The 24475-nt window shown below is 32.9% G+C and overlaps 1 protein-coding gene across 3 annotated transcripts in view; it reads left to right on the top strand.

Annotated features, from left to right (window-relative positions):
• MNAT1 (MNAT1 component of CDK activating kinase) overlaps positions 1-24475 on the top strand; it is a 255557-nt gene that overhangs the window by 115910 nt on the left and 115172 nt on the right. For all 3 annotated transcript variants that reach the window (XR_008992475.1, XM_036919462.2, XM_057488402.1), the window contains exon 7: positions 23129-23250. Coding sequence is in view for 2 of the 3 variants with exons in the window: in XM_036919462.2 (XP_036775357.1) it covers positions 23129-23250 (122 nt within the window). In the remaining variant the exon portion in view is untranslated. The remainder of the gene's footprint in view (positions 1-23128; positions 23251-24475) is intronic.

Raw genomic sequence — 24475 nt, 5'->3', positions numbered from 1 at the left:
TTGCCCTGAAAATATTCCTATGGCAGTTTACAGTCAATTCCTGCTACCACTCCCAGCCACAGACAACACTCCTCTGTTTTCTACTTTTGTAAATTTATTTTATTTAGTACATTTTCTATAAGTGAAATTATATGTAGTCTTTTTGAGTCTAGGTTCCTTAACTTGGTATAACATTTTCATGCTTCATCTGTGTAGCATGGCTTTATCATAGGGTAGTTGATGTTACAGAATGAGTTGGAAAATGTTCCTTTTTTTTCTGGAAGAATTTATGAAAGGTTGGTTTTATATTTTTCTTTAAAAGTTTGATAAATTTCATGAGTGAAGACATCTGACTTTAGCTTTTCTTAATGGAGGATTTCTTCATACTGTTTCAGTTTCTTTACTTGTTGTAGGTCTGTTATACCTTTTTCTTTTCTTTTTCCTTCCCCTTTTTACCTGTCCCCCTTCTTTCTTCCTTCACTTTTTCCCTTCATTAATTGGAGTCTTCCTAGGATTAATTTCTTCTAAGTTGAATTTTCATAGTCAGGAGGGATCTCCCCTCTTTCATTTATTATTTTGGCAGTTTGTGTCTTTTCTCTTTTTTCCTGGGTCAGTCAAACTAGTAGTGTAGCAATTTTGTTGATATTTTCAATGAACCAATGTTGGTTTTATTGGCTTTTTCCCCATAATTTTTCTGGTTTGTATTTATTTCCATTCTAATATTTATTATATTATTCCTTTTGCTTACTTGGGGATCCCTTTGCTCTTTTTTCCCCCTTACTTTCTTATGGTGGAAACTTGCGTTATTTATTTGTGATTTTTCTTCTTTCCTAATATGGGCATTTAAAGTTATAAATCCCTGTGTGCACTGCTTTAGTTGCACTAATGATATTTTCTTTTCATTTTTATACAGTTGAAAAATATTATGATTTCTCTTGTGATTTCTCCTTTGACCAAAGTTATTTACAAGTGTGTTGTTTAATTTACAAATGTTTGTGGATTTCCCAAATTTTCTTATGTTGTTGATTTCTAATTTAAGTATGTTGTGGTCAGAGAGCATATGTTATATGAATCCAGTCCTTTTAAATTTATGGATATTACTTTTTGGTCCAATATTTTCTTTATTATGGGAATGTTTCATGTTCCATGTATACTTGAAGCTAATGTGTATTCTGTTGTTGCTGGGTAGAGTGTTAGATGTTAGTTACAGCACATTGATCAGTAGTGTTGTTTAAATCTTCTGTATCCTATGGATGTGCTGTGTACTTTGTCTATCAATTATTGAGAGTGGAGTATTGAAAATTCCTTGTGTTATTGTTGAATTATCTGTTTCTTGTTATGTCCATTTTTGTTTCATGTATTTTGGGGCTTCTGGTTAGGTGTGTATATGTTTATAATTACTATAGTTTCCTGATGAATTGACTCTTTTATCATTATGAAATGTTTTTCTTTGTCTCTTGTAACAGCTTTTGTCTTTAAGACTGTTTTGTTTTTAGTGTAGCCAATTCAGTGCTCTTATGTTTATCATTTGCGTAGTTTATCTTGTTCCACACTTTTGCTTTCAATCTATTTTATGTTTTTGATTCTAATGTGTCTTTTGTAGGCAGCTTTTAGTTGGATCTTGTTTTTCCAGTCTGACAGTCCGCCTGTTGATTGGTGTGCTTAACCCATTTATACTTAATGGAATTATTGACATGGTTTGCTTTACATTAGCCATTTTGATACTTAGTTTTTCTGTGTCTCATGGTCCTTTTTGTTCCTCTCTTCCTCATTTATTTATTTATTTTATTTTGTATTGAATAGACTGTTCTGGTGTACATTTTAATTCCTTTTTATATTATGGATATGTTTCGAGTTTTTTTAGTGGTTGTAATATGCATCTGAATTTATTACAAACTACTTCATATTAATACTAATTCAATATCAGTAATATAGAATCTTTGATCCAGATAGCTTTTTCTTTTCCCTCTTGTGTGCTGTTGTCGTTTATGTTATGCTTTATATATTGTAAGTCCTACCATAGAGTCTTGCCTTCTTTTTGCAGTGATTTTAAAAATCAGTTAAGAGGGAAAAGTATTTTTATTGAATCTTGTATATTTACTGTGTAGTTTCCTTTTTAGTGTTCATTATTTCTTTGTGAGAATTTGAGTTACTCCTTGCTTTTATTTCCTTTTAGTATTTTTTTCTTTTTGTAATGTATGTCTGTTAACAGTAGGTTACTCAGTGTTTATCTGCTAATGTCTTTCTTTTGTCTGTTTGTTGGATAGTTCATTTGGATAAATAGTTCTTGACTGACAGTATTTTTCTTTTAGCACTTTGAATATATCATTCCATTGCATTCTTACTTCTCTATTTTCTGATAAGAAGTCAGTTGTTAATCTTATTGGGTTTTGCTTGTATGTGAGAGCCATTTTTCTTTTGCTACTTGCAAGATTTTATGTTTGCTTTTCCTCAAGTTTTCATAGTCCTGTAATCCAGTAATACCTGTTTGAGGAGGGGTTGCTTGTGCATTTTTACTAGTGAGAAATGGTGGTAGTGTTTTAGTTTTTTGTATCATTTCATATGTGGCATTATTTACTGTTGCTTTCAGATTTTTCTCCTATCTCATGTTATTTTATACACATATAACATAGATACCTGTTTTCTATATATTTATCACATAAAAACACATGTATAAAAATAAGGCTTAAAGTAACAAAGCTGTTGAATTTTATTAAGGGATGTATGGTCTTCATTTAATATATTTTCCTTTTGGCAAATATTGATTGGTATTCTTTAAGTCTAGGTAAAAGATACCATAGTATGTTTTGTTTTTGTATTGAGGCATATATTAGTCTCTTTAGGAATTTATGTCCATAAATTTTAGCTCTGGACTGTGTCATTGTCAAGTAACATCTGGTAGTAGAATTCCCAACTGGGTGTCTTATTTTGTTGCCTTATTCCTTTAGAAGTGTTACTATGAGCAGTAGGCAGGCAACAGAAAGAAGAAGGTGAGTGGGATCAAGAAAAAAAAGATTAAAACAGATTACAGGGAAATAAAAAAAATAAAAAATCATAAGCGTTGTTTGTTTTGGGTAGTTTTCTTTTTAAGCTGAGAATACTTTTCATGTTTGAGAATTTCTGACTTCCTACATGCTATTTTTAGAAAGAGGAAATTCATGTAATATAAACACCATTATAGATTAGTTTGCTGGAACTTTTCATTTCTGGGGCTTACTTATGGGATAAATAACAGTGCCTTCTTTCAAATCATATTTTGACAATGTATTTGAAGGATCATAAATGTAAATTTAAATTGAAAGTTGCTAATGTAAATAATGACAAAAATTCATTCATAACTTCCTACTTATGGTCTAATTGAGTTATTTGCTCTAAAAAAGTAAGTTATTAACGGGGATGAACTTTTGAAGATACATCTAAAGTATTTTCAAAATATATCAATATAATGAGTTTTGAAATATGTGTGATGCTTAATTTCTATATCTGTAATCTAAGATTAAAGATTACTCTTGTGATTGAAGAGTATTTTACATCATTGAGTACACTTGTATGTAAATAAGTGTGAATATTATCAGTCCTACCCTTCTCCTCCCTTTTTTGCTGATATGTTCTGTAAGCCCTGAAGGAAAATGGGAGTCAGAGTATAAGCCTTCAGATTCTTGTTTCTTTTTCCATTATACCAGAATGTCTCTTGAGTTAAATATGCAAAGTTGGAGAGAGAGAGGTTAAGATGGTAATGAAAGAAGGCAGAAGCCTTTGATGTAGGAAGTAATATTATACTTTGAATCAACCATATTATCAGTGGTAGGAGCTCCTACATTGCCCTTGTGTATAGTCTTAAATGAGGATTATTGATAACATATGGCTCTGTAAAATACTGTTTTTATTTCTGTATTATTGAAATATCTGAATTTGAAATTATACCCACGAATGTATTTACCTATTTTTGTGCAAGGCCTCATCCTTGAAATGGTAAATAATGTTGCATATTTTTTCATTGCTAACACCAGTTTTAGCAAAATTTCACTGTTTGATCAAAGGTTATCAAAACGTTTTCCGTGTTCTTTATAGTAGCTATTTACACTTTTCCAGTAGGAGCTTTTGAGTTGAAAATGGGAAGTAATGAGTAATTTTAGCCTCCTGTCATTCTGTTTAATGGCACAACTGAGAGACTTTTTTATTTCCTTTTTACAGAAGATAGGTGGGATAGCAGTGCAATCAGGGATAGATAAGAGATTTTATATCAAACTGAGTGTTTTCAGATAACTGTTAAAATAAGCTCAGAGAAGATTCTTTGAATGATTTTCTTAGATACTGCCAATTGCAAACTGTTTTGCAGATTTAACCTAGCAATTTCTCCATAGATAACATACTAGATGGATTTTTTTGAAAAGTAAAGCTGACAACAACAGGAAAAAGAAGAAAGTGATTAAGTGACTAACTTCAAATAAAAGTTAAGTCTTAGAACTGGATGTATAATTCTCTCAAATTTTAAGCAGTCTAAGGACAAAGGGAGAATGATCTAAGTTATAAATAAGCTAATAGGAAATATTCATACAATCTATTAAAAAGTGTTAATGACTTTTTAAATTGTCAAAAGGTGACTTAAAAGATAATTTCATTTTTTAGATATAGGGACTGTAAAAGTAACCTCATTTTTTATTATGAGAATATTTTGATGCTCATTTCATGAGAATTCCTATTGAGATATTGTCTGATAAATATATTCAAAAACTAACTTTGGTCTGCCCATCAGTTGGAATAATTGGAATCAGAAACCAAAAATACAGAGTAAGTCAAAGACTTAGATGAACTCTGGTGCTTTCTTAATTAAAGTACTGTAAAGAAGCTTCCTAAGTATTTATGAATTTGTATTTTGTGTTATGGTGACATATCAATTCATTTTTCTCAGCAAGACCGTATCTATCTTTAAGAATCATGTATCCTAGCAAACCTTATGAGACAAAGAAATTGAAGAGAAAGAAAGTTGTAGTTCAACTTTTGGAAGATGAATTCTGGTTTTGTGGTAGATATATAGAACATTGTCTGTGTCATGTAGACTTCAACTCTCCTTTAGTTATATGTGTACTTTTATGCATTTACTTGAATACTGAGGTATATGTGTATGGACTATTTTGGTCCTTTGGCCTGTTTTGGTAAGTTGTGAGGTAGTCAGCCATAGACAGAGATATTGAAGAAGTGATTAAAAAATACAATGTGTATTAAGACTGGAGATAATCTTTAATATCCTGTATACTTCTGAGATTCTCTGAATTTCATTATTTATACACACTTAAATTTTACCCAGGGCTTCTGTACCTACATAGTCATCATGGAATTCCTGATGTTATGCTAATTGAGTCTGTGAAAAATGTCAATGCTATTTGACAATCTGTTGAGAATATTCGGGAAAATACAGAGATGAAAAAATTTGGCCCAGATAATTTGTTGACACTTATTAAAAATAGGAAAACATTAAGCAAGATATAAAATAAGTGAATATTTCTTACCCATGTCTTTAAAAGGCAGCTACTGCTTTGTATTTTGTTGTAGAAAAAAATGTTTCACAAATGTTCATTTTAAAGGCAATAGTAATTTAATAAAAACCAGATGTCCACTGAGCAAAATCATGCAATGCAATTTCTTTCTTCCTAACACCTTAGTGATATCAGGAAATTTTGATTGTGGTGAAATGCAGGTTGGTGACTTAAGATCAGGGAACACATTAGGAGTCAGTAGGTTTGAGTGCAGTGTTTCCAATTAGGAGCTTAGTGTTACAGTGTTTTTCTGGACATATAACTCCTGGGAAAGGCACTAGAAGCTAGATAGGCAAGCAAAAGGCAAAATGGTAGAAGCTAATATTTCAAAAATTAAAAATTTTGCCTAGGGCCAGGGTTGCACCAAGGAAAGAGAAAGTAAGCTTTTCTTTGTTTTTTCTCCTGTATCGCTCTCAGAGCTCCAGACTAAATTTAAGATAAGTAATATGCTTTATATATTGTGAGTCTAGGATTATACCATGATTCAGAACTTTGTTTCTGCAGAAAGGTGCTTTGAGTTCTAACTTGAAGATTTTTGAAAGGTTACTATTCATATGTTGCTGATTTTGCTGTGGTGATTTTTTTTTGGTAGTAGTGATTAAGAGGTGGTCTGTGGAGACGGTGCAAATATTCCTTTTCCTCTTCCTAATGAAGAGGATGATGCAATAATAATAATTATTTTTGGTAGCATTTTGTAGACATTTGATTCTACTTTGTCCTTTATGTATTTTATTTGATTTGACCCTTTAATTTTACAGGTGAAAATGTAGCTTGCTAAAAAAAAGTTGCTCAGAGTAGAGCTGGGATTTGACTCTTTGGACTCCAAAGCTCATGTTTTTAACATTGCATTATTCTAAGGGGATATGTAAGAAAATAGGGAATTTAAAGGAATGGGAATTATTAGGCAGGTAGAACATATGTTTGCATTCTTGCTGAAGAAGAGATGTAGAGGGGAAAGCTGTTGTAGTGTGAAGAACCAAAATAAATGGAGCCTGGGTTTATTCTTACAGCTGCTTTAAGTTATTTAGAGTTTAACCTGGGCTAACCTTATTGACATTGCAACTATGGATTCTTTGGATGTTATTTTTAATTATTGTTATGACTTCATCAAGAGTAGTTTTGGATATTATGGAACTCTTAAAGCACATGCATTGCAAAATGAATTAGAGGTATTAGGCATTTAAAAAATGCCACCAGTGTTGATATAGTGTTAGGGCATAGTATAAGATCAGATCTTGAGGCGTTTCTTGCATATTTGATTTATATTTTATAGTTATTCTCATCAATTTTTATGTTGCCTCATGTAATGTAGATTAGTACTGTGAATAAAACTGGTCAGTAATTTTCTTGAATGCTATTATGTCTATTTAAAGATGTAATGCCTACAAAAACACTTAAGTTTTAATATAGGTATGTTGAAAGAGTATATTTCAAGAAAAAATACTTTTTGTTTCTGTGATGAATAATAATAATAAAAACTGTCCGAACTCATAAACTTCAAGTTGTATTCTCTAGACAGAGGGAGGGAAGTATTAGAGATATAAATTATTTAAAATATCTTTTCTTAGAACTGGAACAACATGAATATTTTGCTTAAAATGTTAAACTTTAATGAAAGAAACTTCTTATATAACTCTTTATCTTCATAAAATATATTTGGTGCCATCTATGCACATGTCTATTTTGCTCACTGTTGAATGCCTAATTCCTCAAAATGTATTTTATTTTTTTCACCATTAAAAAATCAGTTCCATAGTCAATCTTATAAAATTCACATAATGTGAAATTTCCATCTTAATCATTTTTAAGTGTACAGTTCAGTACTATTAAATACATTCACATTGTGCAATCATCACCACCATCAATTTCCAGAACTCTTCATGTTCTAAAGCTGAAACTATGCCTATTAAACAATACTCCCTCCCTACCCATAGGTTTACAGGCTTTTTTTTTTCAATTGTTGTACACTTAACAGTAATGAAAAAAATCAGAAGAATTTAGAGCAAGGGAATATTCACCTGAATCAACATATTTTAGTTTATGTTGAGCAATTAGTTAATAAGCTAATTTGAACCTGACTTTTAGAATAGAATACTTCTGAAGTTATATTAATTTCTTTGTTTTCAGCAAGGCAAGTCTTAATGATAGATCAATTTGCAATTCCTGAAGAATTAATGTAAATGGTGTGCTAATTCCTATTATAAGAGATATTTCTTAGAGCTCATGAAGTTCCTCCTTCCCTGAGGGTATCAGGTCCACTGTTGAATTGAGGAAGTTGCCTGGCAGCAGTCTTGTGTATCAGAGCTCTGTTCAAAATTGTTTAGAATGGGAAGTATTTTTAAAATGCTATGGGAAAGGTACTTAAAATAAAACTTTGAGATTAAAAAGAAAACACAAAACATTGTAAGAGTAAAGGGCAATGTTTTCTCTGAAATGTTTTTAGAAAGACCTTATAAGTATTGTAGGAATATTTTTTTTAGACCTATTTTCTTTAAGCATAGATCTTTTGGCAGGTATTTATTACTTCATAGATTGACTTTGCTAAAGACAGCAAGGTAGGTAATTATCCTTAGGTCTGAGTATGAAAAAATAATTATTTTTGAAAAATATTAAAATACTACAACATCTCATTACATATGCTTTGTGTACTAGCCTTTTCTAATGTAAAATGAATCTCAATATGCCATATGATTGGCGGCAAATAAATTCTTTGTGCAATTAAGAGAAGATCTGTTTATTTAAGAGCTCTCAAAGGTTGTAAAAGATTATACTTGGCTTTATGTGAAGGATAAATGTTGTGCAATAATGCCCCTTAGTTCCCCTTTTATAATAAATCTCAGCTGTGTGTTCAGCACAAGGGCTCAGTGCCAAAAAGAACAGGTTCAACTTGTCTGTGAGGATTTGCACCACAGTAAAGTGCACAACTGCTTATGTAGAGGTCATCATGGAGGTCACAGACATGTACAGTCTAATGAAAGCAACTTTAAGAACATGGTAAAGCAGATAGTGCTACTTAAGATTCAAGAATCAACATTAAGTTAAAATATTAAAAGGATGGAAAAAAGAGCTTTCACATTTTTCTCTTTATCTATGTATATGTTTTCAAATGAATTTAGAACAATTTCATTGGCACCTTTTACCAGTATATTTTAAAAGAACTTTAAAATCACTTTTATAACAGTTGTCCAGACTTGGAAACATTGACTATTTTAATATGTTAAATTCTGAGCAGTGCTCTGAACAGTTCATATAATGAAGGTAGTATATGATGGTAGTAGAACAAAATATGCAAGGGTGTGTGTGTTGGAGGTGGAGGCAGTGTATGGGTAAGTTCTAATGAAAAGGCACATGGACTACAAAGGAGAATGCCTCCGAGAGTCATATTTCTCCTGAGCTTATTATTGAAAAGTTCAAAATTAACAACAGCAAAGAAAGTACTATCTTATATTTATATGACTTCTTTTCCCCCAGGTACCTCACAAATACTTTCAATATATTTAGGATAAATACAAATAACTCAGAAATAGCAGATGGAGAGACTATAAGACCTAGGATTCTGGTTATTAGAAGCTTTGGGTTTAGTTATAAAGAACAACAGAAAATGATATAACTAAGTAATTAAGTAGATGCAGAGCTTATCTGGAGTCGTGTTTTACCTAGAGTTGTATTTGGTCTTAGAGTGACTATCTTTGTCTTTCTTTTTTTAATGGTGATCAAAATGGTAGGCAGCCATTGTTTCAGTATAAAGATTAATTAGTAATCTTTAAATATGCTTCAGCAAATGCAGCTGATTGGCAGTAGCACCTGTCTCAGCAACTGGTAGAATGTTAGTGCTTTTATCAAGCCTCTAATTTCCAGAAGGGCTTCAAAGGCACATTCATAAAAGTCTCCCATACTAATTACTTTCTTGTCTGCTAGGGCAGTTTTACTAACTGTGCCTCTATTTTTATTTATGTATTTACTTACGAAGGGTATGAAAAAAAGTTAGTTTTTTTAATTTAAGAAAAAAACAAATTATGTGATAGTCTATATATTCTTGTGTTTGTGGAACCACCGTTTATGCTTATTGAACACATAATGTTGGTAGGTGGAAAATTTACCAAGATTATGATTTCTCTGCATGTTTTTGTATTCATACCATGAACATAAAAACATATCTTCAGTTATGAAAAATGGTTTGTTAAAAGTACAGTGAAATATGGTTTATAATTGTCGACTTTCTAGGAAGGTTGTTTACATTGCTAAGAATTCTTTCTATTTGAAATAATCTTTCTGGTTCATATTTTAAAATATATTCAATTTATATGGATTCATAGACAAGCCATCAATTTGTATTTTTTTGAGAAAGATAATGTTTTTGTTATGAAAAAAGGCTGAACTTTTGAGTATCTAAAAATGATGGGAGAAAAGGATGAATCACATATCTCAGTACAAGTGAAATTTACATCAGTCTAAATGGATTATGGGAGAGTTGAATGTGAATATTTTTAAAAAATATATTGAGTTTTATGTCTTAAAAAGTACTTATACTAATATTTTTAAAACAAATGAGTATTTTCTAATTTGTTTAATAAATATAAATATATATTGTTAAATGCTTGAGAATAGAATTACTTCCAGTGATATATCTTTTCTGTGATACCTTTGCAGGGCCTAGCATCCACTAAATGTTTATATAAATGAAGTTTCATGCAATAGTCCTGTAATAGAAAAGTGGTTGGTGGATTCTTGCAGTATAGGGTTTAAAACCGGCATAGGTTACTTGGTGTTGGAGAACATCAATTTCTTTTCCCATAAAATAGGCAAAATAATACTTAGTTCATGTGTATGTATAGTGCCTAGCATAGTCCATAGATATAGTAGATGTTCATTAAATATTTCAGTGTCCTTTGCATGGAAACCCACTGTTGTAATCACATTGCATATATGCAGGACTTTAGTAAAAGACAATTTATGCAAAATTACAAGTGAAAAGGAAATCAGAGGTTCCTAAATATTTCATTCTTTTCTGCATTTAGCCTAGATCTAATTGTGTGGTGTGTTATGAAGGTAGTGTTAGTGGTTATATGGGTTTGGGGGAAGCAGACTGGAATGGTTAGGGTATTTGTAGTATTTTTTGTATCCTTTTAGGACAGAAGACGTATAAAGTAAGTTACAGTTTGGCTCAGCTATTTAGTTATTTTCTGCACTGGGAATGGCACAATAACTATTCATTCTGTAGTTAAATGACTTCAAATAGGACCAGATTTGTTATGTAGCCTTTGGGGGGATTGGAGTGAGCGGGATACTGTAGATCATTACAAAACATTTGTTCATTCATGAAACGAACATTCCTAATATGTACCAAGCACTGAATGGGGCACAGAGGGTTTAGATCTAAGTAAATATTATCTCTTGCTACCTTTTTTACCTTTGTCACTTCTGGTTCAGAAGACTAATCTTACCATGTGATATTTTTTGTTTTGCTTATATATTAGTGGTAATATTTTTTGGGAACTTTATATAAAGCAATTTTCATATTTAATCATATTCAGAAATTTAGACCTATATGTGAGTTGTAATTATTGTTGGTTAAATAAAAGTTCATTTCAAGTACCAAGATAAGAATTCGTTCTCAGAAGCTATTTTTGTATTTACTCAAAGTAAATGAGCTAAAATGCTATATACTGGAATAAAATTAGGTGAAAACTTCTGGCAATACTGTTTTTCTTAAAATTAATGTAGACTCTTTTAAGGAGGTAGGTTTTGTCTCACCAAATAGTCTCCTTGATGTTTTTCTTGTCTGATCTTTTTATAGAAACAGTTATGATCTGCTGGACACTCTGTCCTCTTGGCAACAAATGTTAGCTCCGTAGCAAGACAAGCATCAGAGAAAGAATGTAAAAAATACTTTTCAACATTGCCTCATTTGTCAGTGCTTGAAGAAAAATAAAGCCTGGAACAACAAAACAAAACAAAATAGACAAAATCTCTTCCTTGGACCCTACCTCTCTTTAACCTACTGCCATATCTTCCTGTTTTCATTTTATCTTATACTTTGGTGTAAATAGTAGTCAAAGTTGCTCAGTGTTTCTGCTTCCTCAATTCCTATTCTTTCTTCTATTATTTAAATTCTGGCTCCTATTTTTGCTTTCGTACTGGAGCTGCTCTTGGTGTTGAAATTCCCTTCACTTGAAATGCTTTTTCTTCCCTTCTTCCATTTCAGTCCCATTTAGCCTTTTAGCCCATCTCAAATGTCATTTTTTCCCATGAGTTCAATTGAATGAACATTAAAATACCTGTCATGTTCAGCAGTCATATTATATGTACATTTAACTTACTTGATTTCAGCTAAAGTTAACAGCACCAAACCTAGGAAGGAAAATAGCAAAGAATTCCTCTTTTCCTTCAGAAAAAAATGTTTTTGAAACAATGTGGTTGCCAGAAGCAAGCCGCTACTTTATCTGGTTTTGCACAAAAACAGAAACAGTAGTCTATTCCAGTGCTGGAGAAAAACCTAGCTGAATTGGATTTATACAAAGAGGTTATAGTATGCAGAGAACAATGTATAACATACTTTATGGACTATGTAAGGAATTTTTGAGGGGTTATTTTAATGAGTTTTTGCTTTATTCTGACCTTAGAACTTAATCCATGCGCAGGATGTGCCTTCACTGTTATAGCTATGTTAAACTTAGGTCAGTCACACACTTCAGACCCTACCAGATAACATTTGGATCTGTCTTGGATATTTCAGGTGTAGAACCCATCTGCAGCAGAGATAACTAGCTTAGTTCCTTTCCTGTCTTTATTTTTGCATTTTTTTTGGAGATAGATCTGCAGGGATGCAGTTATAGTCAAACAAGTTCAAGCAGAGAGAGAAAATGCTATTCCTTTTACCTAGAGTTTGAGACCTATGGCCCTCTGAAAACTAATTGCATGTGTCCACAAGTAAATTGTTGCATGTAGTTTCTATTTGAGCCATCGTAGTTCTATACTAATAGAAAGGAATTTACAAAAATGCTTTTTAAAAATTTACAGGGTTTGGTTGTAATTTGAGATGCTTTAATGATAATTAATCATTTAAAATAGATATTATTTCCTATTTTTTCCCCAACATTTAAAATTTCTACTTATGTTACATCTTAGTTTTGGAGTTTTTCTCAAGGAATAGTTTATATTAGTGTAACAAAAGTTGTAAAATAGAGTTGAGATATTATTAAAGAACGTTTTCTGTGTGGTAATTTGAACACTGAATGGTGTGGTTGCAGGGAGAAAAATTACGAATGAATTTAGTTAACAAAGCCCTAAGTAGTTCCATTGTAGTGAACAGATTTTGATGACGTCTCCAGGGCAATTTGGTAGAAATGGTTTTGGAGATTTGGTTTATCCAAGTGAGGGTATAACTCTTTTAGGACAATTTGATTTCTAATGATAAGCAGAATGCTTAAGCTCAGGTAGATAGTTACAGGAATTCTTATTTGATGTTTTAAAGCATATCTTACATATTTGAATGGAACTGTTCATCACTCAGAGCTAGAAGACTACAGCGCTGCACCTGGTATGTTGAGATGTAACTTTTCATACTATGGAAGAGCCTGTTATCATTGCTTTGTGAGAAGGAAATCTATTAGGAACCATATTTTAAAAGACAAGGAAGGCCTGTAAAAGCTGGTTTGTGGGAATAAGTCAACCTTAGAAAGCTTAAAAGAGCAAACTTTAGTAATTCTTAGGAAGTTACATTCTGCTCACTCCAAGACACGCATTTAGAAAGGAAATGTAGTAATAATGATCCTACTAGAAGGTTGGGAATCTAGGGATTAGAGCTTGTTTTTACCACTGGTTGTTTCTCTAGTATAAATGGAATAAAATTATTTTACATGAATTTGGGGAAATTCCTTTATTTTGTGATAAATATTTTTATGATACATACATTATCTATTATGATACATGAGGTAGTAGCTTATTTCCACTTAGTGGTCATGAAATCCTAGCAGGTTAGACCTGGAAGAATATGTAGTCCAGTCCCTAATTCATGCTCTTCCCCCATATAGACGATGAAAATGAAGCCGAGAGAAGTTGTGGCGCCTCAGTTCATTTAGTTTAGAGGCAGTGCCAGCATAAGTATATAGTTACCTTTTACAGTGCAGGGCCTTGTCCCTTATTTGTCTTATGCTATTTACTGTACATTTTGAAAGAAATCACAAAAAGTGATTTCTGTGGGCGAAAATCAATTGTAGTTATCTTGAAATTATGTGCTACCAGGAAGTTACTACCATGCAGCTGTAGTGATGACAGGCTGATAGTACCCTAGAGTGACTAGAACAGTGTAGTATAAAAATTGCTCTGCTTGCTCCTAAAATAAATTCAGAACAACTGAGTTACTGCTCCCACACACACACAAAAACACTATTAGAATGAGCAACTTGAAGGCAGTATAGGTACATTCTTTAAATATTCTCTATCTGTTAAATAACTGAGGAGGGGACACACATGTACATACATAACTAAAAAAAATTCACATCCATTTACAGATGTATACATACCCACACAGAGCAAAAACACATACATATGTGCACACACATTGTTAGGACATTTATCAACACAGAAACAATATTTCAGAAATAATTTAGTTGATTTTCTCTTGTAGATATTTTGTCTGGAAATAATCACTAGAATTATAGTGGTTTAATGTTCTGAGAGCAGTGAAAAGTATTAGTTTCCAATTCCCTTTAACAATGTGGCACATTCTATAGGATCGTTAAGTTTTACATGTGAGAAGACCTAGTTGATGAAAAACAACCACTATTGTTTTCTTTTTGTTTTGGCTTTGCATTTGGATGTTTCAAATAAATAGAAGTATAAGGCACAATCTCATTGAAAAGTTATTTACTAGAATGTAAGCTTCCTGAGGGCAGATGATTGTATCTGTTTTGTTCACTACTGTACATTCTAATCATTGGCATGTAGTCAGATGGGTATATGATAATTATAACAGAATATCCACAATGTTTTGTTATCTGAAATTTTGTTAAAATGAGTTCTTAAGTGGCTAGAAAGCACATTTACAGCCTAGGGGTAAAAAGTATCCATTGACTCTGAAATGAGTAAGTGAAAGGAAATAGTAATAAAGTGTGAAGGTGTACATGTATTCCTTAAGTACGCTCATAGTACATGTGATTAACAAAATTCCATTATGTTTGGTGAGAGACACATTTTAAGAATAAATGCTTAAATTTATGGAATTCTTAAATTTATAAAATTTGGAAATTTGACTCTCTGTCTTTTGGTTTTCCTACTGTTCATACCAATTCATCAGATCACTGTTCACATGATCTTTTCTATTACTCATTCATTCAGCAAAGTATTGAACAGAGCTCTTTGGTGCCAAACACTGTGCTGTTAAACATGACTGAACATTGGGCCTTGAAGTCTAATGGGGAGACAGATGTTAAATAGATAATTATACAGAGAGAATCAAAACAAGCTTACAGGACTTATTAGCAAATATGTCGAAGATGAGGCTAACGTGGTGAATAAAAGTAACTTAGGTAAAATGGAAAAATTAAGAGTTTTGAATCTTAAAATTGTGCTAAGGGGTTTGCAGAATCATTTAGCCTATCACCCTAAATTGCTAATACTTTATGAATTACAGTCTCTTCTATGGTACTTACCATAGAATCATATACTGATTGATATGGAAAGTTATTTTTATTTTTAGTATTTTTTCTTTTTTTAATAACCACTATACTAATGATTAGTAATTGACTATGTTATTTTTCTGTTGCTGTTTTTTTTGGATTGAATTCTTAATTTTTTATTGAAATATAGTTTATATACAATATTATATTGGTTTTAAGCATACACCATAGTAATTTGACAGTTCTGTACATTATTGAATGCTTAGTCCAACTAATGTAGTTACTGTCTGTCACATAGAATGATGTTACAGAACTATTGACAATATCCTTTGTGCTTTATTTCCATCCCTGTGACTAATTTATATTATGATTGAAATTTTGAGCCTCTATCCCTATCACCTATTTCAGCCACCTGCTCAGCCTAACCCTCCCACTTGGTAATCACCAGACCACTTTTCAGTGTTCATAAGCCTATTTCTATTTTGTCTGTTTTGTTTTGTTCTTAGATTCCACATATAAATGAAATCATATGGTGTTTGTCTTTCTCTCCCTAGCTTCCGTATCTTAGCTGCTGTAAATGAGTGCATGTATCTTTTCAAATCAGGGATTTTGTTTTCTTTGGGTAAATTCCTAAAAGTGGAATTACTGGATCATATGGTACTTCTATTCTTAGATTTTTTTTGAGGAACCTTCATACTGCTTTCCAAAGTGACTGTACCAATTGGCATTCTCACCAATAGTGTAGGAGGGTTCCCTTTTCTCCACATCCTCTCCAATGCTTATAATTTCTTGTCTTTTGGATAGTGGCCATTCTAACTGGTGTGAGGTAATATCTCATTGTGGTTTTGATTTGCATTTCTCTGATAATTAGCAATATGGAACATCTTTTCATGTGCTTTTGGCCATCTATATTTCTTCTTTGGAAAAATGTTCAGGTTCTCTGCCCATTTTTTATAAGGTTATTTATTATTTTTGGTGTTGAGGCATGTGAGTTCTTTATATATTTAGGATGTAAATCCCTTATTGCATAAATAATTTATGAATATATTTCCCATACTGGAGGATGCCTTTTTGTTCTGCTGCTGATGTCCTTTGCTGTGCAGAGCTTTTTAGTTTGATGTAGTATCACTTGTTCATTTTTTATTTTGTTTCCCTTGATTGAGGAGATGTGTCCAGGAAAAAATTGCTCATGCTGATGTTCAAGAGATTTTTGCCTATGTTTTCTTCTAAGAGTTTTATGGTTTCCTATGTTATGTTTAGGTCTTTGATCCATTTTGAGTTTGCTTTTGTGTGTGGAGTTACACGGTAATCCAGTTTCATTCTCTTGCATGTAGCTGTCCAGTTTTCCCAACATCAGTTATTGAAGAGACTATCTTTTCCCCATTGTGTATTCATAGCCCCTTTATCATATATTAATTATCCATATATGCATGGGTTTTTATCTGAACTCTCTGTTCTGTTCCACTGATCTATGGGTCTGTTCTTGTGCCAGTGCCATACTGTTTCAATTACTGTAGTTTTGTAGTAGAGTTTGAAGTCAGAGAGTGTAACCCCCCTAGCTTTGTTCTTCTTTCTCAGGATTGTTTTGGCTATTTGGGGTCTTTTGTGGTTCAATATGAATTTTAGGATTATTTGCTCTAGTTCATTGAAAAATGCTCTTGGCATTTTGATATGGATTGCATTGAATCTGTAAATTGCTTTGGGCCATTTTGATAATATTAATTCTTCCTATCCATGAGCACAGGCAAGATTTCCATTTATTTGAGTCTTCCTTATTGTCTCTCACGAGTGTCTTAAAGTTTACAGAGTACAGATTTACCTCCTTGGTTAGGTTTATTCCTAGGTATTTTATTCTTTTTGATGAAATTGTAAATGGAATTGTTTTCCAGATTTTTCTTTCTGCTAGTTTGTTATTAGTATATAGGAAAGTAACAGATTTCCATGTATTAATTTTGTATCCTTTAACTTTGCTGAATCCAGTTATTGGTTCTAACAGTTTTTTTGCAGAGTCTTTAAGGTTTTCTATGTATAATATCATGTCATCTGTGAATAGAGTTTACCTTCTTCCTTACCAATCTGGATGCCTTTTATCTCTTTGTGTTATCTGGTTGCCTTGGCTAGGACTTGAAGTACTATGTTGAATAAAAGTGGTGAGAGTTCACATCCTTGTCTTGTTATTGATCTTAGAAGAAAAGTTTTTAGCTTTTCACCATTGGCTATGATGTCAGCTCTGGGTTGTCATATGTGGCCTTTATTATGTTGAGGTATGTTCCCTCTGTACCCATTTTGTTAAAGAATTTGACCATGAATGGGTGTTGAAGTTTGTCAACTGCTTTTTTAGGATATTGAGATGATCATACAGCTTTTATCCTTTTTTGTTTTTTTGTTAATATGGTGTATCACATTGATTGATTTACAAATATTGTACCATCCTTGCATCGGTGGAATAAATCCCATTTAGTTATGATGGATGATCCTTTTGATGTATTTTTGGATTTGGTTTGCTAATATTTTGTTGAGGATTTTTGCACCCATGCTTCTCAGGATATTGGTCTACAATTTTCTTTTTTTGTGGTGTTTTAATATTAGGATGATGTTGGCCTCATAGAATGAGTTTAGAAGTATTCCCTTCTTTTGGACTTTTTGGAATACTTTTAGAAGGATGGGTATTAGCTCTTCTTCAGATGTTCTGCTGCCATCTGTTCCTAGACTTTCGTTTGTTGGGAGGTTTTGATTACCAGTTCAATTTCATTGCTGGCAATTGTCCTGTTCAGATTTTCTGTTTCCTCCTGGGTAGATTTTGGAAGGTTGTATTATTCAAGGATGTTGTCCATTTCTTCTAGGTTGCCTAATTAATTGGCATGTAATTTTTTATAGAATTCTGTAATAATTGTTTTTATTTCTGTCATATCCATTGTTACTATTCCTTTTTCATTTCTGATTTTATTTGTATATTCTCTTTTTATCTTGGTAAGTCTGGCTAAGGGTTTGTCCATTTGGCTTATTTTTCTCAAAGAACCAGCTCTTGGTTTCATTGATTATTTTCTATTGTTTTATTCTTCTCTATTTTTTAAATTTCTTCTCTGATCTTTATTATGCTCCTCCTTCTACTAAGTTTGGGTTTCATTTGTTCTTCTTTTTCTAGTTTTTCTAATTGTGAGTGTAGTCTGTTTATTTGGGATTGTTCTTGTGTCTTGAAGTAGGTCTGTGCATTGCTATCTATTCCCTCTTAGAACCACTTTTGTGGTGTCCCCCAAATTTTAGACTGCTGTATTTTTGTTTTCATTTGTCTTGCTTTCGACTTTGCTTTGTTCATTAGTCCATTGATTATTTAGAAGCATGTTGATTAGCCTCCATGTGTCTTTAGGCTTTTTTGTTTTCTTTGTGTAATTAAATTCTAGTTTCATACTATTGTGGTCTGAGAAGTTGCTTGACAAAATTTTAATCTTTTTGAATTTATTGAGGCTCTTTTTGTGGCCTTGTATGTGATCTATTCTGGAGAACATTCCATGTACATTTGAGAAAAATGTGTATCCTGCTGCTTTTGGGTGAAATGTTCTGTAGATATCTGTTAGATCTATCTGATGTAATATGCTGTTCACTGCCTCTGTTTCCATATTTATTTTCTGTCTGAGTGATCTGTCTATTGATCTGAGAGGTGTGGTAAAATCTCCTACAGTGAATGTGTTGTAATCTATTTCTCCCTTTAATTCTGTTAGCATTTGTTTTACATATTTAGGTGCTCCTGTGCATAGATATTTATAATGGTTATATCATCTTATTTCTCTTCACTGTCTCCATGTGTTACTTGATTTCTTCTTTGTTTTGGTCATTGATCCACCACTGATTATTTAGAAGCATGTTGTTTAGCCTCTATGTGTTTTTTTTCTTCAGTGTTTTTTTTTTTGTGATTAATTTCTAGTTTCATACCATTGTGGTCTGAAAAGATGCTTGATATAATTTGTCATTATGCAACGTCCTTGTCTCTTGTTAATTTCTCTGTTTTGGAATCTATTTTGTCTGATATAAGTATGGACGTCTTTTTCCATCCCTTCACTTTCAGTTTCTGTATGTCTGCATCTGAAATGAGTCTCTTGGAGGCAGCATATAGATTGGCCTTGTTTCTTTATCCATTCAGGCATTCTTTTGTCTTTTAATTGGTGCATTCAGTCCATTTGCATTTAAGGTAATTATTCATAGGTATATGTACTTAGTGCCATTTTCTTAATTGTTTTCTAATTGTTTTTATAGTTAACTCCCTGTTCTGTTCTTCCTCTTTTATGCTCTTATTTTTTATGGATTTCTTTAGTGTTGTGCTTCCTTTCTTTTTCTCAGTTTTTTTGTGTATCTATTATAGGCTTTAGGTTTGTGGCCAACATAAGGTTCAAGGATATCTTCCTTAGTATATAACAGTCTATATTAAGTTGATGATTGCTGTATTTTAAACACAGTCTAAAAGCACTTCTTTTTCTTTCTTCTTTCTCCTCCACATTTGATGCATTAGATGTCATATTCTGTGTTTTTTGGGTATCCCTTGACTGATTTTGTGTATAGCTGGTTCTACTACTTTTGTTTTGCTTTGTTGGGCATTTGTGCTTTATTCCTGATGTTAGAGGAAAAGCTTTTAGCTTTTCAGCTTTGGGTATAATGTTAGTTCTGGGTTTGTTGTATATAGCCTTTATTATATTGAGTTATGTTCTCTCTAGTACCCACTTTGTTGAAAGTTCTTGGCATGAATGGATGTTGTTTTGTTAAAAGCTTTTTTCAGCATCTGTTGTGATGATCATATGGTTTCTTTCCTTTCTTTTGTTGATGTGGTATATTATATTGATTGTTTTGAAGATATGGTTACATCTTTGCATCCTGGAATAAATCCAAGTTTGTGGTGATGGGTGATCCTTTTGATGTAATTTTGAATTTAGTTTGCCAGTATTTTATTCAGCATTTGAATATATGTTCATGAGAAATATTGTTCAGTAATTTTCTCTTTTTTTGTGTAGTGTCTTTGGTTTTGGAATTAGAGTAGTGCTGGCCTTGTAGGTTGAGTTTGGAGTAGTTCTTCTATTTGTTGGACTACTTTAAGAAGGATAAATTTTAGCTCATCATTAAATGTTTGGTAGAATTCACCCATGAAGCCATCTGTTCCATAGTTTTATTTGTTAGATGTTTTTTGATTACCAATTCAGTTTCATTACTGGTAATTGGTCTGTTCAGATTTTGTTTCTTTCTGGGTCAGACTTGGAATATTGTATGTTCTAGCAATTTATCCTTTTCTTCTAAGTTGTCCAGCTTATTGGCATATAATTTTTCATAGTACTCTTTAATAATTCTTTGCATTTTTGTGGTCTCTGTTGTGACTAATCCTTCTTCATTTCTGATTTTGTTTATTTTTGAAGTATCTTTTTTTTCGTGATGAGTCTGGCTAGGGATTTCTCTATTTTGTTTATTTTTTCAAAGAACCAGCTCTTGGTGTCATTAATTTTTTTTATTGTTTTATTCTCTATATTATTTGTTTCTGCTCTAATCTTTATTATGTTCCTCCTTCTACTAACTTTGTGTTTTATTTGTTCTTTTTCTAGTTTCATTAATTGTGAGTTTAGGCTATTTGGGATCGTTCTTGGGTCTTGAGGTAGGCCTGTATTGCAATGTACTTCCCTTTTAGAACCACTTTTGGGGTGCCCCATACATTTTGAACTGTTGTGTTTTTCTCTTTATTTGTCTCCATTTATTACTTAATTTCCTCTTTGTTTTGGTCATTGATCCACCATTGATTATTTAGAAGCATGTTGTTTAGCCTCTATGTGTTTTTTTTATTCTTCAGTTGTTTTTTTGTGATTGATTTCTAATTTTATACCATGTGGTATGAAAAGATGCTTGATATAATTTGTCTTAAATTTATTAAGACTTGTTTTGTGTCCTAATATGTGATCCTTTCTGGCGAATGTTCTATGTGCACTTGAGAAGAATGTGTATTCTACTTTTGGGTGGAATGGTCTGTATATATCTGTTAATGAATGTCTATGAGGTCTAATGTGGCATTCAGTGTCCCTATTTCCTTTTTAATTTTCTGTCTGAGTGGTCTATCCATTGGTGTAATTTGGGTGTTAAAGTCCACTAGTATTATCGTGTAGTTCAGTTTCTCCTTTCATGTCTGTCAGTATTTGCTTTATAGATTCATGTCCTCCTGTGTTGGGTGCATAGATATTCACAAATGTTATGACTTCTTTTTGAACTGAAAGCTGAACAATCTGATAGCCTTTTGGAGTTTCCCATGTAGCTTACTGTCTGCCTTTCTCTTGCTGATTTTAAGATTCTCTTTTTAATCTTTGCCATTTTGATTATTATGTGTCTTGGTGTGGACCTCCTTGGGTCCAATTTGTTAGGGGCTCTCTGGTCTTCCAGGACCTGGATATCTGTTTCATTCTGCAGGTTGGGGGTGTTTTCAGCTATTGTTTCATCAATAGACTTTCTATCCCTTTGTCTGTCTTTTCTCCTTCTGGGATCCCTATTATGTGAATATTGTTTCATTTGGGGTTGTTTTCGGGCTTTCTTAATATCTTCTTATTTTTAGAAATTCTTTTTTCTCTCTGTTCTTAGCTTCTTTACTTTCCACTACTCCATCTTCTGGCTCACCGATCTGTTCCTCTGCCTCCTCTAACCTGCTATTCATTCCCTCTATTTTATTTTTCATTTTGGTTATTGAATCCTTCAAATCTGACTGGTTCTTTTAATATTTTCTATCTCTTTGTTGAAGTTCTCATTGAGATTGTCAATTCTTTTCCCCATTTCAGTGAGCATCTTTATGACTTGAATTCTTTACCAAAAATATTGCTTATCTCTGTTTCATTTAGAACCTTTATTGGTATTTTATCTTGTTCTTTCGTTCAGAACATATTCCTCTGCCTCCTCATTTTGTTTGGGTCTCTGTATTTCTTTCTCCTTTTTATTAGATAGATCAGCTGTGCCTCCTGGTCTTGAAAGTAGTGGCTTTGTGTGGTATGTGTCCTGTGGTGCTCAGATGCACAAATCCCCTGCTTATCAGAGACCAATTCAATGATGTGGCTGAGCCATGGTGCCTGTTGTTGGCTGTGGGTGAGATGTGCCTTCTGTCCTTCTACCAGCAATGCCGATCCCTACTGCAGTGCCTTTCTTTGATGTCATTCTTTGATTTCTGCTGGGGTTCTCTGTGGGTAGGTCCACCCTTTGTCTATCTGTCAGCAGTGCCCGACTACCACTGGGCTGAGTGAGTTGGGTGGGGCAGGTTTGCAGGAGAATGTGAGGGCTAATTCACTGGGATAGGTGTAGTGTCAGAGCAGGCTCCTCGAAGTATCTGGTCACTTGTGCTGTGGGGAGGCTGGAAAAGTGTTGTTTTTCTGCCCTTTCTCCTTTTGAGAGAGCTTCCTCAAACTCCCTTCACTCTGGCACACTTCCCAAGGCTAGCAAATCTTTGAAACTGCTCCCTTTGTGTTGGGTCTCAGAGGGATTGGCAGAACAAGCCTGTCCTCCATGAGGAACTGGTGACTCAGCCCCCCATACCAATGTAACTTTCCCTGATGTCAGTCCATTAATCTTCAAAGCTTAATGCAATGAGGACTTGTCTTCCTGGAGCAGATCCACAGGGCTGGGTTCCTGACCATTTATCCCTTCCGCACTTCATTTTTCTCCTTTCTGCTTGTGGGCTGGGATAGGGGAAGGGCTTGATCCTGACTAATCACACCTCTGCCCCTTTACCCTCCTCAAAATGTGCTTCTCTTGTTAGCCAGGTTTAGGTGGTCTGTTCTACAGTATTCAGGTTGTTTTCAAAGTCAGTAGTATTTGATGTAGTTGCTTCTTTGTTGTGTGTGGAAGTGACCTCCTGTTTCACCATCTTCCTCCAACTCTTAAAATAATATTTTTAATGTGAGAAATTTAGTGCATCCTTAAAATGCTTACAAATAAGAAGTAGTATGAAAATAATATTAAAAGGCATGCTTTCATTAATGTTTCTAACAGGGTCAGCATATTTCATTGGCACCTATTCAGAAACTAGAAGAAACTCTGTATGAATACCAACCACTGCAAATAGAGACATGTGGACCACATGTTCCTGAGTTTGAGATGCTAGGAAGACTTGGGTAAGTATCCAGGACTTCTCATTGAGGAACTAATGCTTAGGGCTTTGTTGTTACCTTTTTTTAACTGACACTTTGACATCCTTGGATTTTGTGTTACAGAGCTTTACTCTTTTGTAAAAAATGAATAGTGTTTAATAATTAGTGAATATATTATTTTTCCTATGGTCTTGTTAGGTCTTTTCAGACTGAGAATAGATTGTATTAGTTCCCTTTTAAGGCTGTCCACAACAGCCATACTGAAGTAGCTGTTCATTTTCAGCTCAATGTGCATTTCTTTTAGAAATAGGGGCTTCATTTAGTTAGGAAGCCAGTAAAAATATGAGAGTTGAGCTCCTTGCTATGAAAAAGGGTGAGTTTACTCATGAGTGCTGTTTATAATGAAACCGTCTTTATGAGAAATGAGCCATAAAACATAGTTTGTCAAAAGGTATTAAGTAGGGGAGGCTCAGTGTCTCAAAAGTCATATTATATGAATGCATTTTGGAAATGAACATGGTATTTTGGCTTTTGTGAGTGATGGAGATGATCACAGTTTGTCTCAGAGCAACAAGTGGATATTTGTATATTTGAAAAGTACAGGCACAGACTTTGTTGGATGGAACAAATCATATCTTGATCTGGTGTCTTAACCTAAACTCTTGAATGAAAAGATCCAGAAACCATTGTTACCTCACAAAAAAAAAGCAGTGTAAAGAATATAATGTGAAAAGGAAATAATGGCTACAATGAAACCAAATAATTAAAAAATAATTTTAAAAGAGCCTCTAACAGCAAAATGAGATAGATGAAACATAATAACCTACATGCCTCTTCAAAACCAAGACCAAAATCTTGAACATGATGCATAGTATTTTACATACGAATATGGAGGCTCAAAAGTCAAATTATAATTAAAATGAAAGATAATTTACTAATTTGCTATCTGATGGATCTTAAGATTTATTTTTACTTCTGTATTTTCTTAAAATCATATAGCCTCCAAGCATAAAGCTGAGAAGATGTAAAACAAAATGTAAAACCCCTTTTGAGTTTGATATAACATATGTATCAAATAATTGGACTAAATACAAAAATAGAAGCTTGAGAAGACAGACAATATTGAGTTTTGTAATGTGAAAACTTATAGGTGATGTAAACATTGGTTTCTTTTCTGTTACTGGGTTACCAAAAGCCAGAATTCTGTATCTCTAAAATAAATTTTCGTAAAACATTTCTTTTTAATGTA

The sequence above is a fragment of the Manis pentadactyla genome, chromosome 11, assembly GCF_030020395.1.
Source record: "Manis pentadactyla isolate mManPen7 chromosome 11, mManPen7.hap1, whole genome shotgun sequence".
Taxonomy (NCBI): domain Eukaryota; kingdom Metazoa; phylum Chordata; class Mammalia; order Pholidota; family Manidae; genus Manis; species Manis pentadactyla.
This window is presented reverse-complemented; position numbering and strand designations above follow the sequence as displayed.